Source organism: Hippocampus bargibanti, linkage group LG04 (genome assembly GCF_051943395.1).
Source record: "Hippocampus bargibanti isolate YZ-2025 linkage group LG04, ASM5194339v1, whole genome shotgun sequence".
Classification (NCBI taxonomy): Eukaryota; Metazoa; Chordata; class Actinopteri; order Syngnathiformes; family Syngnathidae; genus Hippocampus; species Hippocampus bargibanti.
Genome location: NC_142737.1, coordinates 529,934 through 544,933, shown reverse-complemented (window position 1 = coordinate 544,933; position 15,000 = coordinate 529,934). Strand labels below are relative to the sequence as shown.

General features: G+C 45.9%; 1 protein-coding gene, 1 long non-coding RNA gene and 1 pseudogene across 6 annotated transcripts; 1 reads left to right on the top strand and 2 right to left on the bottom strand.

Moving 5' to 3' along the window:
* Positions 1 to 655: 655 nt before the first annotated feature.
* LOC148898595 (myosin light polypeptide 6 pseudogene) lies at positions 656 to 1,445 on the top strand (annotated as a pseudogene).
* Positions 1,446 to 1,580: 135 nt separating this feature from the next.
* LOC148898594 (regulator of G protein signaling 3-like) lies at positions 1,581 to 14,022 on the bottom strand. 5 transcript variants are annotated; one of them, XM_088993322.1, is made up of 20 exons: positions 13,993 to 14,022; positions 13,804 to 13,893; positions 12,356 to 12,416; positions 10,891 to 11,195; positions 6,162 to 6,243; positions 5,731 to 5,836; positions 5,547 to 5,643; positions 5,209 to 5,475; positions 4,764 to 4,803; positions 4,437 to 4,681; positions 4,269 to 4,352; positions 4,043 to 4,154; positions 3,798 to 3,967; positions 3,423 to 3,702; positions 3,167 to 3,360; positions 3,055 to 3,098; positions 2,888 to 2,980; positions 2,524 to 2,585; positions 2,281 to 2,447; positions 1,581 to 2,211 (listed from the first exon to the last, which is right to left on the bottom strand). In XM_088993322.1, exons 3-20 carry the CDS (start codon positions 12,414 to 12,416, stop codon positions 1,975 to 1,977), a joined length of 2,646 nt encoding a protein of 881 aa, XP_088849448.1. In that variant the 5' UTR covers positions 13,804 to 13,893; positions 13,993 to 14,022; the 3' UTR covers positions 1,581 to 1,974. The 5 variants fall into 5 exon arrangements, with proteins under 5 accessions (XP_088849448.1, XP_088849449.1, XP_088849450.1 ...); XM_088993323.1 differs by lacking the exon at positions 13,993 to 14,022 and having other exon boundaries at positions 13,804 to 13,936; XM_088993324.1 differs by lacking the exons at positions 13,804 to 13,893; positions 13,993 to 14,022 and adding an exon at positions 13,065 to 13,142.
* LOC148898593 (uncharacterized) lies at positions 14,019 to 14,336 on the bottom strand. Its single transcript, XR_016114610.1, has 3 exons — positions 14,244 to 14,336; positions 14,123 to 14,173; positions 14,019 to 14,034 (listed from the first exon to the last, which is right to left on the bottom strand). It is a non-coding gene; the product is annotated as an uncharacterized LOC148898593 (long non-coding RNA).
* Between the last annotated feature and the right edge of the window lie 664 nt (positions 14,337 to 15,000).

The following is a 15,000-nucleotide window of genomic DNA, read 5'->3' as shown; positions in this document are numbered from 1 at the left end:
AAAAGTTTCCAAAAGTGCGTGTTACCAAGTTCAAGACCGGGACGTCAATTCCGCCGCCATATTGGTCAGGGCAAGATCACGTTTTGGCTCGACAAGCAGACAGATACCGATAGATTTCAAGATGGGGAGCTTGATAGCTTGCTCGCTAACAGCGACATATAGAAGCACTTTAATATCCTGAGTGGTTTCCAAAAGTCTTACTCATAAGCAAATTCATATAAATAGTACGGCACCCCAGTTGCCACTTGAATAGCCAAATGTAATGGCATATTGATGAGCCACCAGCATGTATTTAGCATGTAGCTTCACCGTATGAAACATTAAAAAGGTTGAATTCAATGAAGACAATTCTTATTCCCAGCCCCCATCCCGACTCCAATTTACCCTAAAAGGACAAGGACACATTCCTGCAATGATGACTCGTTCACCCACATTATCTCCTCTGGATTGACATCCACATTAAAGCATCTACCATTACAAACAAACACCAACGTAAATGCACACAGACACACACACACATTTATTTAAAGTGTCTGTGAGCTCCTTTATCAGCCTGAAGGTCATCAAGGGTCACACATTATCTCGGGAGAGTGTTTCCATTCCATCTTTGGACATTGCGGCTGTCCAGACACAACCTATAAGAAGACTGCCTGTCCCCTCGCCCTGCCAGTCACCCGCCATTTACCAACATGGCCCCCAAGAAAGTGGAAGCCAAGAAGCCCGCAGAGGCCAAGAAGGTAGCAGAGGTCAAGAAGGAGGAGAGCGCCCCGCCGCCACCCAAAGCTCCGGAAGCCGAGACTAAACCGTGTGAGGTGGACCTGAAGAGCGTGGTGGTGGAGTTCAGTGCCGAGCAGATGGACGAGTTCCGCGACGCATTCACGCTCTTTGACGAGACGCCGACAGGCGAGATGAAAATCACCTATGCCCAATGCGGAGACGTGATGCGAGCGCTGGGCCACAACCCGACCAACGACGACGTCCTGAAGCTGCTGGGCCGACCCAAAGCGGAGGAGATGCACTCAAAGCTGCTAGACTTCGACTCCTTCATTCCGATGCTCCAGCACGTGGCTCGTGCCAAGGACCACGGTCACTTTGAAGATTTCGTAGAGGGTCTCCGGGTCTTCGACAAAGAGGGCAACGGTACCGTCATGGGCGCGGAGCTCCGTCACGTCTTGTCTACCCTTGGGGAGAAGATGACAGAAGACGAGGTGGACCGGCTCATGGCCGGCCAGGAGGACGCCAACGGGAACATTAACTACACAGACTTTGTCAAACACATCATGGCCGGATGAAGACTGCCGTCTACTTCTTCTTCCTCTACATATGATATGAGGCACCTCCACATCTTTGCCCAGGTCATCTAGTTCTCAAAATTTCTGTGGTTGACTGTTGTGTTGAAAAAAATGAAGCATGTCAAGCTTGAAATAAAGACGCAATTCTTCCTGGTCTGTATTTTTTATTTGTCTTTGCTGCTTTGCTCTGGAGCAGTGGTTCTTAAACTGGGTTCGATCGATCCCTAGGCGTTCGGTGAGTCGGTCTCAGGGGTTCGGTGGATCCGCCGCCGCAGAGGTCCACCCCTCAGTCTAGTCTGCAGTTAGTGGGCACAGTCATTGGAAGACGGGTTCGATGAATGAGCATATGAAGCTGGTGGGGTTCGGTGCCTCCAACAAGATTAAGAACCACTGCTCTGGAGTTTGGTGATGCGGTCGCTCAGAAAATCCTTGATCAATCGATCGTATTCTGTCGGATCGATCAGACCCTCTTGGCTAAGCCGCAAGATCTTTGATCATAAGAATGTTTTTGGAGAAGTCATCATAAGCACTGTGATCAATCAGAACGTCTTGGACTGATTACAACTTGGAGCTTGTGATAGAACCCTTGATTGGTCGGAAGCTCATGGACATAAGTCACCAAAAATGTGATCAAGTGACACAATCGTCACACAACAACGTTGCAACGACACTCTTCGGTTCCTCACATGATCAGAGCCTCTCTCGTCCGGTTCCGACTGGAATCACCCTGGCTGTTATCGGCTAGCCTCAGGTCCTGATTGGCCAGCTGGGCGTAGAGGCGGGACCTGAGGAATCGCGGGTAGCTGTCTGCCTCCATGAGGCTGAAGATCTGATCCTGTGCCAGCTGGAAGGATGTGGTCTCAGCGCCTAGACGCAGGCTCCGTCGGGTCCACTCCCGTACGTTTGAATCCACATTGACCTGGAAGACGGTGTCACAGCGTGTCGGGGGTCACGTGACCAGGAGGCATCTTCAAATGGCATCGTCTACCTGTCTAGATGCGCTACACGAGATGAACTCCTCATAGATTTCGTTGGCTCTGTCGACCATTTTGCTCAGGGGGCACGTCTCCTTGAATTTCTCGACAGCCAACCAGAAGTCCAGATTTTCCTCGCTGTACTCTGACTTCAGGAAGTGGCGGAATACCACCAGGCCATCTGAAAAAAAAAAGATGGAATAACGTCGACCACACTCTCACACTGATCGCACAGTCGAGGGCAATTGAAGACTTACATTGGTTGGCCAAGAGAGCCTTGAGACTCTCGGCCCAGATCAGCACCTCCCTTGTAGACGGTCTAAAAGGGAAAGATAAAACTTTAGAGAATCTTAGGAAAGAATGAATGTTTGGGGATCTGGTACAAGACTGGTTTCTGGAACACCCGGGCGGCTGAAAGTTGATGAAACTCTATAACTGTGGGTAGAAGGTCTAAGTTTGGACGCAGGTGATGCAACGCAATCAGTGAATTTTATCAAGTACTGGCAGATACAATCTGAGGTCCATGGTTGTGTGCGGTCTTGAAGACCTCAACAGCGCAACCAACCCATTTTTGTCTGCCAAATAATCAAATAAAAGGAAATTTATCTCTGAAGAACCAACCTGGTGTTCCTCAGAGCTCGTTCCAGACTGTCACTTTGGACCAAACGCTTGCGTCTGCACAGGAACGGAAGACGACTATGCACTTCTGAAGCGCTACAATGACAACCAGAACATCTTACACAAACTTGTGTGTGTGTGTGTGTGTGTGTGTGTGTGTGTGTACATACAAAGTCTTGCTTTTCTTCTTGCGGTCATTTCCAATTTCAACATCCTAAAAAATAAAACACATTTGACGCCCAGCGTCAAACTCTCACAATTCCTGTGTTTGTGTGTGCGTACAGTGTTCCCACGTAGCAACGCGAGCGTGTGCGTTAGGGTGACCCCTTCTGACGTCAGGTGTTTCCTGAGGGTTTGGGTGGAGGTGGGCCGGACGTGAAGGTCAAATGTCAGGCGGTGGATGGTGCTGTCGGATAGCGATCGTGTCGAATCCGGTTGCGCTGGCAAGGACCCTTCGGACACGCAACGTCGCAGTCCTGAACACAAACGCGGTACGTTTGTCTCCTTTCAATTTTTCAACGTCACAATTGAAGCTGACCTTCCGCTTTGGAGGTGGAGCTTAACTCCTCTTGATGGTGTTTTTTATCTTCTTGCTGCCCCCTCGACTTCCAAACGGGGCTGAAGGGGGCCTGGGCTGACGGGGGAGGGGAGGGGAGTCTGGCCGGGGTGCATACACCCGTGGTAAGGGCGAGATAGGGGGAGGCTGTGAGCTGAGGGTTGGGATCACGGGGGGAGGAAAAGGGGGCATATGTGGGGGGCTCAACGGGGGAAGGCGGTCGAGAATTGAAGAGCCCCAACTCAGTAGAGGAGGCCAACAACTGGGTAGGGCGAGAGGGTATAACATGGGTAGAACATAAATGACAACGTCCTCATAGCAGTAAATCCCAAAGTTCAGCAAAGTTGAGAGAAGTACCTGCTGGGAGTGTTCGGTCTCCTTGGCAACCAGCTGTCGTTGGATGTTGTCGTGGAGACAGAGGCTGACTCGAACCTTCTGTTCCAGGCTGAAGGCCTCCAAACTGAACAGGCACTGCCAGCAGCTCGTGGAACTTTGCAGGAAGAAGATGTGATGGGGTGCAGACGCCACTGAAATAAAACGGAGAACATCATGTCCTGGATCGTCATAGTCCGGTGACAGCCACTCTCAAGCGGGTGGCCTACCCTCTTGAATTTGTAGCGTGTTGAAGTAAAGCGGACTCTTGAGGACGTGACATCGCCCGGCGTGGTCTTCTCTGCTGACCAGAAGGACGTCGTTGTAGATCAACACGGTTACCTTTTGGACAGGAAGGGGGGGGGGGGCATGATTTAGTTCTTAAACTCTTCCACGAGAGGGTCTCTATAATGTCCGAGCACATTTTGGGAAAAAAAACCAACAAGGTGTTGACACCTTGCGAGACAGCTGCTGGGCCTGGTGGAGAAGCATTTCTTCCGACATCTGCAACGCTCTGTCCGGGCTGCACAAGTCCACCGGCTGTCCCAAGGCAACATCAGAACCACATCAACACCCCCCACCGCCACAACAACCAGGGTTCAAAGGCCAGGGATCTCAGCTGACCTCAACAAAGATGGGGAAGATGAGCGTTTTGGGCGCTTCGCCGATGCCGCAGGAGGGTCGATGCGATTGGATGATGGTGCAGTTCTGGTAGTTCTGGCGGTTACTGTAGGTGCCGTAGTTGCGTAGCGTCGAGGAGAAGGCGCAGGACAACTGGGGAGGAGCCGAGCCCATAGGCCACTGGGTCAGCGCTTGGTTCTCGTCGAGGAGGTTCACACCCCGTCTGGGGTGAGTCTGGTACAGACGCCCTAATACAGATATTAATGAATATATTGACGAATATATTGGGAATGTTTGTATGAAAACCCAAATAGGATGGACGAGACGTACCAATGGTGGTGCTTCTGTCCTCAAATATGGGATGGACGATCTGAAGAGAAGATATAGTAGATACGTACAAGGAAAGTGTGATTTTGCATTGCAACCTAAACCCTGAACCGGGGGCAGGCAATGTCTGGTCCTTGAGGTCTGCTACCCTGCAGATTTGAGATGTTTCCTTCCTCCGATACATCTGACTCAAATGATCAGGATCACCATCAGGCTTCTGGAGAACGTTACGATGGGCTGATCTTTTGATTGATGGTAACATGGAAAGAATGCAGGATCGTGTGGTGACCCTAAAGGATCGGAGTTGCCCATCCTTGGACAGAGTTACAAGTCCTGAGGGTCAATGGCCCAAATTTGATACCGTTTTATCGCCTGAGCTGTGCCGCCCACCAAAACATGAGCATACTGTCACTAAATCTAGGAAAGTAGCCACGCCCCTAAGACCAACCTGCTCCTGCGACGCCACAGGGGACAGTATGATGTAATTGTCACCATTTGACGATGTCACACAGGTGCCTTTCAAGGCGGAGGTTCGAGAAGGCTCTTCTTCTCCTCCTCTACCTTCTTCTCCTTCTTTTCCCTGTTCCTGTTCTGCTTCCTTACGATCCCTCCATAGAGAACCCAGAGCCTCCAGACTGGACGACACCACAGAACCTCTATTGCGTCTGCGGCGGCCATGTTTCACGTGGGCGGGCTGATGCAGCAGTTTGGCGGTCTGTGAAGAGCATCATTGGAATCTCAAGACCTGATCACACAAAACGACGACACCGTCAGAATGAGACTTACCTTGGTGGCTGATGGTGGATGATCCAAAGGCTCACAACACGTCCTGACCTCGGGGGAGCTTCTCCACACCACCAGGACGATATGACTGGGACAACTCCTGGAACAGGAGATCACGGACACACACATATGGACACTTTAATACTGCGCAAACGTCGATCGCTGAAGTGTAAAACCGGAGTGTCACCTGATGGCGTGAGCCAGTTCCCCACAATTCCAGATCTCCACAGGAAGTCCGTTGAGCTGCAAAACAGCATCGCCTTGCCGAAGGCCTGACTGATGAGCGGGACCGCCTACCGTTGGGAACAACCAATGAGACACAACGATGGGCGGGACAAACAAAAGAAATGAGTACAAGTGGAAACAATACCTCTTGTACTTTCATGCTGAATACCGACAGGGACACCTCAAGGATATGTCCTCGGTGTGTCTTTTTTCACATTTTATACAAGAGTGCAAACTGTGAGATGCCCAATTCATCGGTCCCGTAAAAGTGAGCCGAAATTAATGATTTGTTTTTTACTTCGATTCTATCGAGCTACTTCCCGAGTCAGTATGAAAGATTTGAAGTTTGGTTGTAAAAGTACGGTTTTGGTTGGCAGATCGAGGTGGTCTCACCGGCATCAACCGACTGGACTCGCACGGGACTGTCGCAGCAGATGGTGAACCCGAAGCCTTCTTGTCCTCGGGTGACGCTGACCTAAAGATGCAGAACACATCGGCGCCATTCCGCCGGTTATCGTTAGGACTGGAATCGGAATTGTTATCGTCATGGTAATTAGGGCATCTTTTTCATACCACCTCTGCGCTTGTCTGCATCACACAAATGAGACGAAGGAAAAATGGAGCCCTTCATCACATGAACGCAATGCTTCATAGCTTATCATATTGTGTTTATTGAAAAAAATGACTTGATAAATTATATATGTTCAATCCAGGATATCATTTTTCATTAATATTAGAAATTAAGCTACTGCTATGCTAAATGCTCATTATTTGAGGTTTTTAATGGAAAACTTTGCATTTGTTTTAATGCTGTTTCCATAATAACATATTTAAAAAACCATGAGTTGATAAATTATATCTTATTGTATCTTGTTTTTAATTATGATTAAAAATTAAGCTAACGCTATGCTAAATGCTAACTATTTGAACTTTTTAATGAAAAACTTTGTATTTGCTTGAATTGCTGTTTCCGTAGTAACATAATAACAATCTCTATTAGATATCTGGCGGCTAGCAAGCTAGCTATTAGCTGGATAGTTATCTTTCTATGAGTGGGTTGAGTGAACGCTGGTGCGTGTGGCTGCCGCTGCTCACCCACAGAAAAACTGATCCTGTGACTGAAAAGTGACTGAGAGTTTTGAAAGGCGCTTATAAATGACATTTATTATTATTATTAGTAGTAGTAGTAGTATTATTATAACATATTAAAACAATTGATGAGTAAATAAATTATGTTCAGCATATTGTTTTTAATTATGATTATAAATTAAGCTAAAGCTACGCTAAATGCTTATTATTTGAGCCTTTTAAGGGAATGTTTTTATTTTTTTTATTTGTGCTTTTATTTATGTGCGAGCTTTGTGATTGTGTGTCATTGAGAGCTTTGAAAGGTGCTTGTAAATAAAATGTGTTATTATGATTATTAATGTCGTCATTGTCTTGATCGTCACTATGATCATGTAGGTCGTCATTGTAGCGTCGATCTTAAAAAAATAGTAATAATAATAATAGAACTTTTCGGTAACGTTGGCAACGTAAGATGGCTGCCTCCTGTCTTCAGTCAATTGATAAAGCATATTGGTCAGTGCTAGCATGTAAACAGGAAGTACGTTTTCGTACATTTGGACCAAATAGGAAACTGACTACTTTATTCAAGTGGTGATCATATGAATATGATTTTTTTTAAATGACAGCATGTCAAGCATATTCACTTGTTAGCAATAATGCTAATGAGTGAATATGCCTTAATGTGTTTCTTGTTGAATATTTTTGAACTACAAAAAATGTGCATTAGCTCAATAATAATAATAAGAAGAAGAAGAAGAATCAGAAAACCTTTATTCGTCCCACAATGGGGAAATTTGATGAATGATAATGATGATAATAATAATATTAACAATAATACTAATAATATTAAATTTGATTTCAAAGCGCCTTCCAAAACTCTCAAGGTCACTTTACAGTCACAGGATAAGTTTTTTTTCTGTGGGTGAGCAGCAGCAGCCACACGCGCCACCATTGACTCAACCCGGAAGTAACTCAACCAGATAGCAAGCTAGAATAGAAATAGAATTTTTCATCTGTAAAAATGCAACTTTGGCAAGGGTCAAGCTAGAGAGATGTCATCCCGACGCTCGGCGCTTCCGTTTCCAGGACGACGTCAAGCCGGCTTCCTCAAAGTCATCAGTGTGACACGCGCAATTAAAACTCCCGCTCGGAGAAAGGTCCCGCCGCGCGACCTTTCTCCGAGCGGGATTCTTTGAGCTGTTTGCATTGTTCCGCAGAGACGACCTTCACATGCCCACTGTGGGAAATGTCATCTTGCGGAGGAAGGACTCCTGAGCCAGGAAACCTTGTCCTTGCAAACATTTGTCAAAGAAAAGCACACAAAACGCCACAGGGAGGCGCCGACGGAACCGGCGGACAGCGAACACGACACGATCGCCATCTTTGCTCCGTTTCCAAAAATATACATATACGTCCACAAAATGCAACGAGAGGTTATTTATTTATGCATCTATTATGTATTTCAATGAAGTAGGCGTGTGTGAAAAGTTTCCTCTCTTTACTTCTTTTAATTTATCTAGCTAGCTATCCAGCTGGCTACCTAGCGATTTACTATCTATTAGCTAGCTATCTAGCGAGTTAACTACCTCAGAGCTATTTATTAGCTATTAGCAAGTTAACTACCACAGAGCTATGTATTAGCTATTAGCTATCTAGTGAGTTATCTATTAGCTCGCTTGCCATTCACGAATTTATTCAGGAATTGAAAATATGATGTAGAGCAATACCCAAATTTATTCAGGTTTTGCTTAGATAACTATTAGCTGTTTATTAGCTAGCTAGCTTTCTATCCGAGTTACTTCCAGGCCGAATGAAGGCCTAGCTATCTATCTGTTAGCTATCTATTTGCTAGCTAGATTTCTATCAGAGTTACATAGCTCGCTATTAGCTGTCTATTAGCTAGCTAGCTTTTGATATGAGTTACTCCTGGTTGAGTGAAGGCCTAGCTAGCTATCTGTTAGCTAGCTAGCTTTCTAACTGAGTTACTTCCGGGTTGAGTGAACGCTGGCGCGAGTGGCTACCGCTGCTCGCCCACAGAAAAACTTCTGTGACTGAAAAGTGACCTTGAGAGTGTTGAAAGGTTCTTAGAAATGAAATGTATTGTTATTTTATAAACCAATATGGATACATTGCATTATATTTGGAAATCCGCCCTCATTTCAAGCTCATATAACTCCAGACCCTTATAAATTAGGAATTAACTCTTTTTTTTGACGAAAAAAAGAGACTAAGGTTTCTTACGTTGCATTGAATGTTTGTGTAGTCCTAAACTTTTCTATCGCTAGCTATCTAGCTAGCTAGCGAGCAATCTATTAGCTATGTCATTGAGAGTTTTGAAAGGCGCTTATAAATACAATGTATTATTATTAGTAGCTAGCTAGCTCGCTTTCTATCTTACTGAGTTACTTCCGGGTCTGCCGCTGCTCACCCACACAAAAACTGATCCTGTGACCTTGAGAGTTTAGAAAGGCGCTTCGAAATGAAATGGATTATTATTTATTATTTACGTCTGTGTAAGCGCTCAGTGGTACAGGAGTGGTCCATCCATCGATGAGAAGGTTTCTTCAGCCGTCATCTGTACTTTTTTGAAGGTGTCGGACGTTTCGCCTCCTACCCGAGAGGCTTCGTCAACGATTTATTTATTTATTATTATTATTATTATTATTGTTATAAAACGCAATACTCTGTGGGTCCTTGAATTTCGCTGACAATGACAAAAACCCTGGCACTGGAGTGGACACATTTTTGCACGCCTGGCAGTGAATGCATACATATATTAATTAATTTATTTTGGACACAGGTTTCTATAAAAAAAATATCTATTTTTCCGTATGAGTTTTAGACTATATGCACACGTGAGTCTGCAAACGCTTTTTTTAAGGCCTGTACATTTTTTATAAACCTGTCTCTTGGCCACTCTCGCATACACGCAGTAAGTGCATCTATTGCCGCACATGAAAAATTGAACGAGCCCATCAAAGATGGACACCGAAGGCCCGACGCTACCAACCTGAGGCAAGTTGTGTCCGATGCACGAGCGGCACAAACGGGAAATGGTGTGCATGACGCCACGCCACAGCCGCAAGCGATCTTGCACCACCAGCGACCAAATCCAACCCTTCAACCGAGGTCGTCGATACGGCTAAATCTGGTTTGGACGCTACGAATGTCTGGAATCCATTCGTGTAGACCAGCACCTCAGTCCGACGTACACAAAAAAGGGCAATGTGTGCGCTAGTGTGAATGTGCAGGAGAAGAATAGCAGGAAACACACAGTCACATACAAACACTGCATGTGTCGCTTTGATAAGACACACAAACAAACTCCCGCTTCCTGAATTGTAGGATCTGGACTTTCCCACAATAAAACTGGGGAGTCTCCGAGCCAAGACCAGCAGGCTCAAGGACACTTTCTGCCGCCAGGCAGTCAGGAGACTCAACTCCCTCCCATCCCTGCCCTCCCTGCCCTTTCCCACTGCCACACTCACCGAACTCTGAGTACATGCTACACACTGTACTATCACTCTATTTTTTTCTGCCAGACCTCACTTCAACTTTTTTTTTTTTGCATTACTACACGTCACCACCTCACTTTACATTCAGAAATGACATGTATTGTCTGTTGTCAATTGTCTGTCTTTTTTAGCCACATTTTAAGTGCCTCGCACGCTTGGTCCGAGAGGACATTCATTTCATCTGTGCTGTATGTCATGCATATTAGCATATTTGACAATCAAGCTGACTTTGACCTTTGACATGGAGACGCAGGGAGTAGTTCTCTGCTCCCTCCAACCTGAGAGCAGGGACCAATCATAGCAGAGTCCGGCACCGCCACGTCTGAACAGTAGGGATATAACTACCAGCAAGACTTTAGTTCCCTGACGGAGCATCTTGAATAAGAAGCGAAACGTCCGACATCTTCAAAGAAGTCCAGATGACGGCTCAAGAAACCTTCTCGTGGAGCTACATTTCCCATAAGACTTTTGTTAGCATCCGCTAACGCCTTTACGAGAAGAGTCCGACAGGTCGCAAGGTTGTCAGAGTTCAGACTCACCGTCAGTTGAGTTCGAGGGTCCAGGTGGGGCGCCTGTTTTACGTCCCGGTTGGGGTTCCGGTTGGGGTTCTGGTTGGGGTTCTGGTTGGGGTTCCGGTTGGGGTTCCGGTTGGGGTCCCGGTTGGGGTTCCGGTTGGGGTTCTGGTTGGGGTTCCGGTTGGGGTTCCGGTTGGGGTTCCGGTTGGGGTCCCGGTTGACATCATGGTCGGAATCCAAGGCGACGTTTCGTTTGACGTCCAGGCCGGAGTCTGAGGGTACCGACGGTCGGGTGGTTCTGGCCGCCGAGTCACCGAAGCGTTTTGGGTCTGAAAGAGTGTGAGCGGAGTCAGAATCGGCGCAAAGTTCTGCGGCGAGTAGATAAGCATCATCGCAATCATGGTAGCTCTCGTGATAGCTATGGCGATTGTCGTCAAAGTCGGAGCGGTCATTGCGCCACGACCAGTTGGTATGCTTCCAGAACATGGCCGCCGCCGCCAAAGTTGTCTTGAGGAAAATGGATGACGGCTCACAATCGTTTGATTGACAGCCCACGATGAGCTCCGACCTTCACACTTTCTCCAAAAGACAACCTTTCTCTTCTTCTCGCTTGCCCCTAAGATGCTCTCCGCCGACTGCTTTCGCATCTTGTCATGATGGGATGTCACGAGAGGGAGGTGCTTTGAATCTCGATGCTTATGTGTGTGTGTGTGTGTGTGTGTGTGTGTGTGTGTGTGTGGACAAAGGTGTGCTGAGGTTCACATGGTTCCCGAGCAGCCTGTTGTCCCCATAGCGACCGTGGGGGACTCTTTGGAGGGGTGAGCACTTAAAATCTATTTCTATCACTGCACTTTACGTCGCATGACACACATCTGCGTGTGTGTGTGTGTGTGTGTGTGTGTGTACAGGACACACGCAAAGTGATGCCTTGATTGGTTTTGTGCTCAATGAGTGTTTTTTTTTTCCTGAGGTCTCAGCTCAACCAAAAACAATGATGGTGGCTCCCCTCTGATGCCCACATGGCAGGGCATCAGAGGACCGTCATTCCGCCAGTATGTGGCAGCATATCAGAGGTTTGCTCACAACTCCCATTTTGGCTTCATAATTACATCTATGTTTAGATATATATATATATATATATATATAAAAATAAAGAGACAAAAGTAGCTGCCGCTGCTCACCCATAGAAAAAAGTGACCTTGAGAGTTTTGAAAGGCGCTTCTGAATGAAATGTATGATTATTTATTATTATGGAATCATCTTTTCACCCGGGCGCCTAGAGGGCGACGTGACGGTTCTGATGGTTTGCGGCGTCACCCTCATGTGTTTTCTCCATCCAAACTCCGCCCCCAGTAGGTAGAACCAACCATTGACCGGCTGCACGTCAACGGTGCACAAAGCAGGAAGTACATTTTGGTGACTTTGTAGCAACAGGCCTCAAATTTAAATTCACCCAAATAAACATCAACATTTAGCTGTCGTCACTCACCTTCTGTGACGAAATAAGTGGACCGATTCTGAAAGTCATGCAGCCAATCAGCTGACAGCATCTGGCAAAGCACAAATACGAGCACGGCAATGCAGCGTCCGTTTGTTGTCTGTGAGTCGGCAGGATCGGACATTTGGGTTGTTTTTTTTGTTTTTTTTTTTTTTCAAATAAATAAATAATTGCAGGAAATTCTCCACTTTGACCTCTGCACTCCAGAGGCTGACATGAGATCTAGCGCCCCCAAAGGCCAAACATCATATTGCACAATGGGAGTCAATATCTATTCGCTAGCTATTGGCTATCTATTCACTAGCTATTAGCTTGCTATCTATTTGAGTTACTTACAGGTTGAGTGAATGCTAACACGTGTGGCTGCCGCTGCTCACCCGCAGAAAAAATATCCTGTGACCGTAAAGTGTCCTTGAGAGTTTTGAAAGGCAATTTGTATTTCGTTTTGTTGTTGTTTTGTTTTGATTTCTAGATGGCATGGCAAGAGTGGCTGCCTTTACAGCAGCTCCTGAATTTTGTTTTTCTACTTCTTCCTTTCCTTTCCTCTTACTTTCATCACTTTGCTGCTGTGAAATGTCTACAATACGATAAACGTTAATCCAATCCAAGCCGATATAAATCATTATGTATTGTATTGTATCAAAATTGCATTTTAAGATATTTTGATTATTTTTTAAGCTCTTTCCAAAGCTCCACCTACTTTTTCTTTGGGCTCTCTGTGTGTCTTCTGAGCACTGACAACGTCAGCCTTTTTTGACGGATATTCTCACTTACTGGCCTGAAACGCGCACACACACACACACACACACACACACACACACACACACACACACACACACGCGCATTCACGCAGCACGATTATCATGTGTACAGTAGTAAGTCGTACAGGCTGGCTATCTATTGGATGTTTGTTAGCTGGCTATCTATTAGTTATATAGCTGACTGTCTGTTAGCTATTGATCCGCCTGGCTAGCTATCTATTAGCTTGCTGGCTAGCTGGCTATCTATTGGCTGGCTGGCTGGCTATTTACTGGCTGGCTAACTAGCTAGCTTTTGTTACTTATTTGAGTTATTTCGGGTTGAGTGAACGCCGGCGCGTGTGGCTGCCGCTGCTCACTCACAGAAAAACTGATCCAGTGACTGTAAAGTGACCTTGAGAGTTTTGAAAGGCGCTTACAAATGAAATGTATTATTATTATTGTATTAGTGTGTGTCTGTGAGTTTGTATTGCTGTTTTGTGAGGACCACTATGATTTTATGATATAAAATCACTTGTCAAAAATGTCCTGACTAAATATGCTATCAAATGTATACCAACATAACATTTATGTCAAAAATATCCTCAGTACGTATGGTATAAATTTTATAGCATACGTAGTGAGGTCATTTTTGACCAGTGAGGACTTTTTGGTGTGTGTGTGTGTTTGTGTGTGACTTACAGCAGGAATTGGTGGTTGTATTCAGGGTTCTTGTTGTTCTTCACAGTTGGAGTCTTCATTAAGATGTGGTGCTTAATGTCACATGTCAATTGAGCACAGTTACACACACACACACGCACACACACACAGAGTTAAAAGGAGATCCGGAATAGTGAGCATCATCTCCACAAGGATGACATCATCCTCACTCGAACTTGAGTATCACATGACCGCGCCGTCGGGCCCGATGGACTGCGGGTGACACCAAACAGGAAGTGGAATTCAAGCATGGGGAAAAAAAAACCACAGCATGTGTCCCTCTTGTGGTCGGTCCACTTACTGCAAATGAGCAACTGGCCCGCCTCCGCGGTGATTGACAGGTGCAGTTGGCCTAAGAAGAGAAGGTTTGGATTGGCGGGGTGACATGCGTTTGAAGATGGATGAATGATTTGGAGTTGAACCTCTTCCTCGAATCCTCCAGGGGGGGATCTTGGTCTTCCTTCTCCTCTGGACTACGTCGGATGAGGGTGTGGTCCTCATAAGAAGATCCGCCTGGAGTAGAGCAGGAAGAGGTCCTCAAGAGGTTGAGGAAATCTCAATCTGGCATCATTTGCTATCTATCTAGCGAGCTTGATATGTAGCTGGCTATGTATCCATTTGCTATCTATTTGTCATCTGTCTAGCTAGCTTGCTATGTAGCTGGCTGTTTAGCCATTTGCTATCTATTTGCTATCTGTCTAGCTAGCTATGTCGCTGGCTATTTATTAGCTATATGGCTGTCTAGTTAGTTAGCTAACTGTCTATCGGGCTTTCTATTGGCTCACGAGCTAGGTAGCGTTCTATCTATTTGAGTTACTTCCGTGTTGACTGAACTGCTGATTTATTGGGGGAGGAACTCCTTCACAGTTGTCAGACAATTAATACAAATTCATGAGATGAATTAAAAAAATCATTTGATGAAGTTATTTGAGAAAAAGAATTCCAGCAAGCGGAAACTTCCGGTTTGTAATTAGTCCCAATCCAAATCATTGCAGATGACCCTCACCTTTTTCTCCCGTACAAAGAAGAAGACTGCATTTTCTCTTCTTTTCTTCCTTCTTGCGCTTCTTCTTTTTCCTTCGCCCTCTTGTTTTATATTGTTGCTTCTTCTCCTCTCTGAAGGAAAGCCCTCAAACGAGCCGCTCTTTTTTTTTGAAAACGTAGACTAACATCACAACT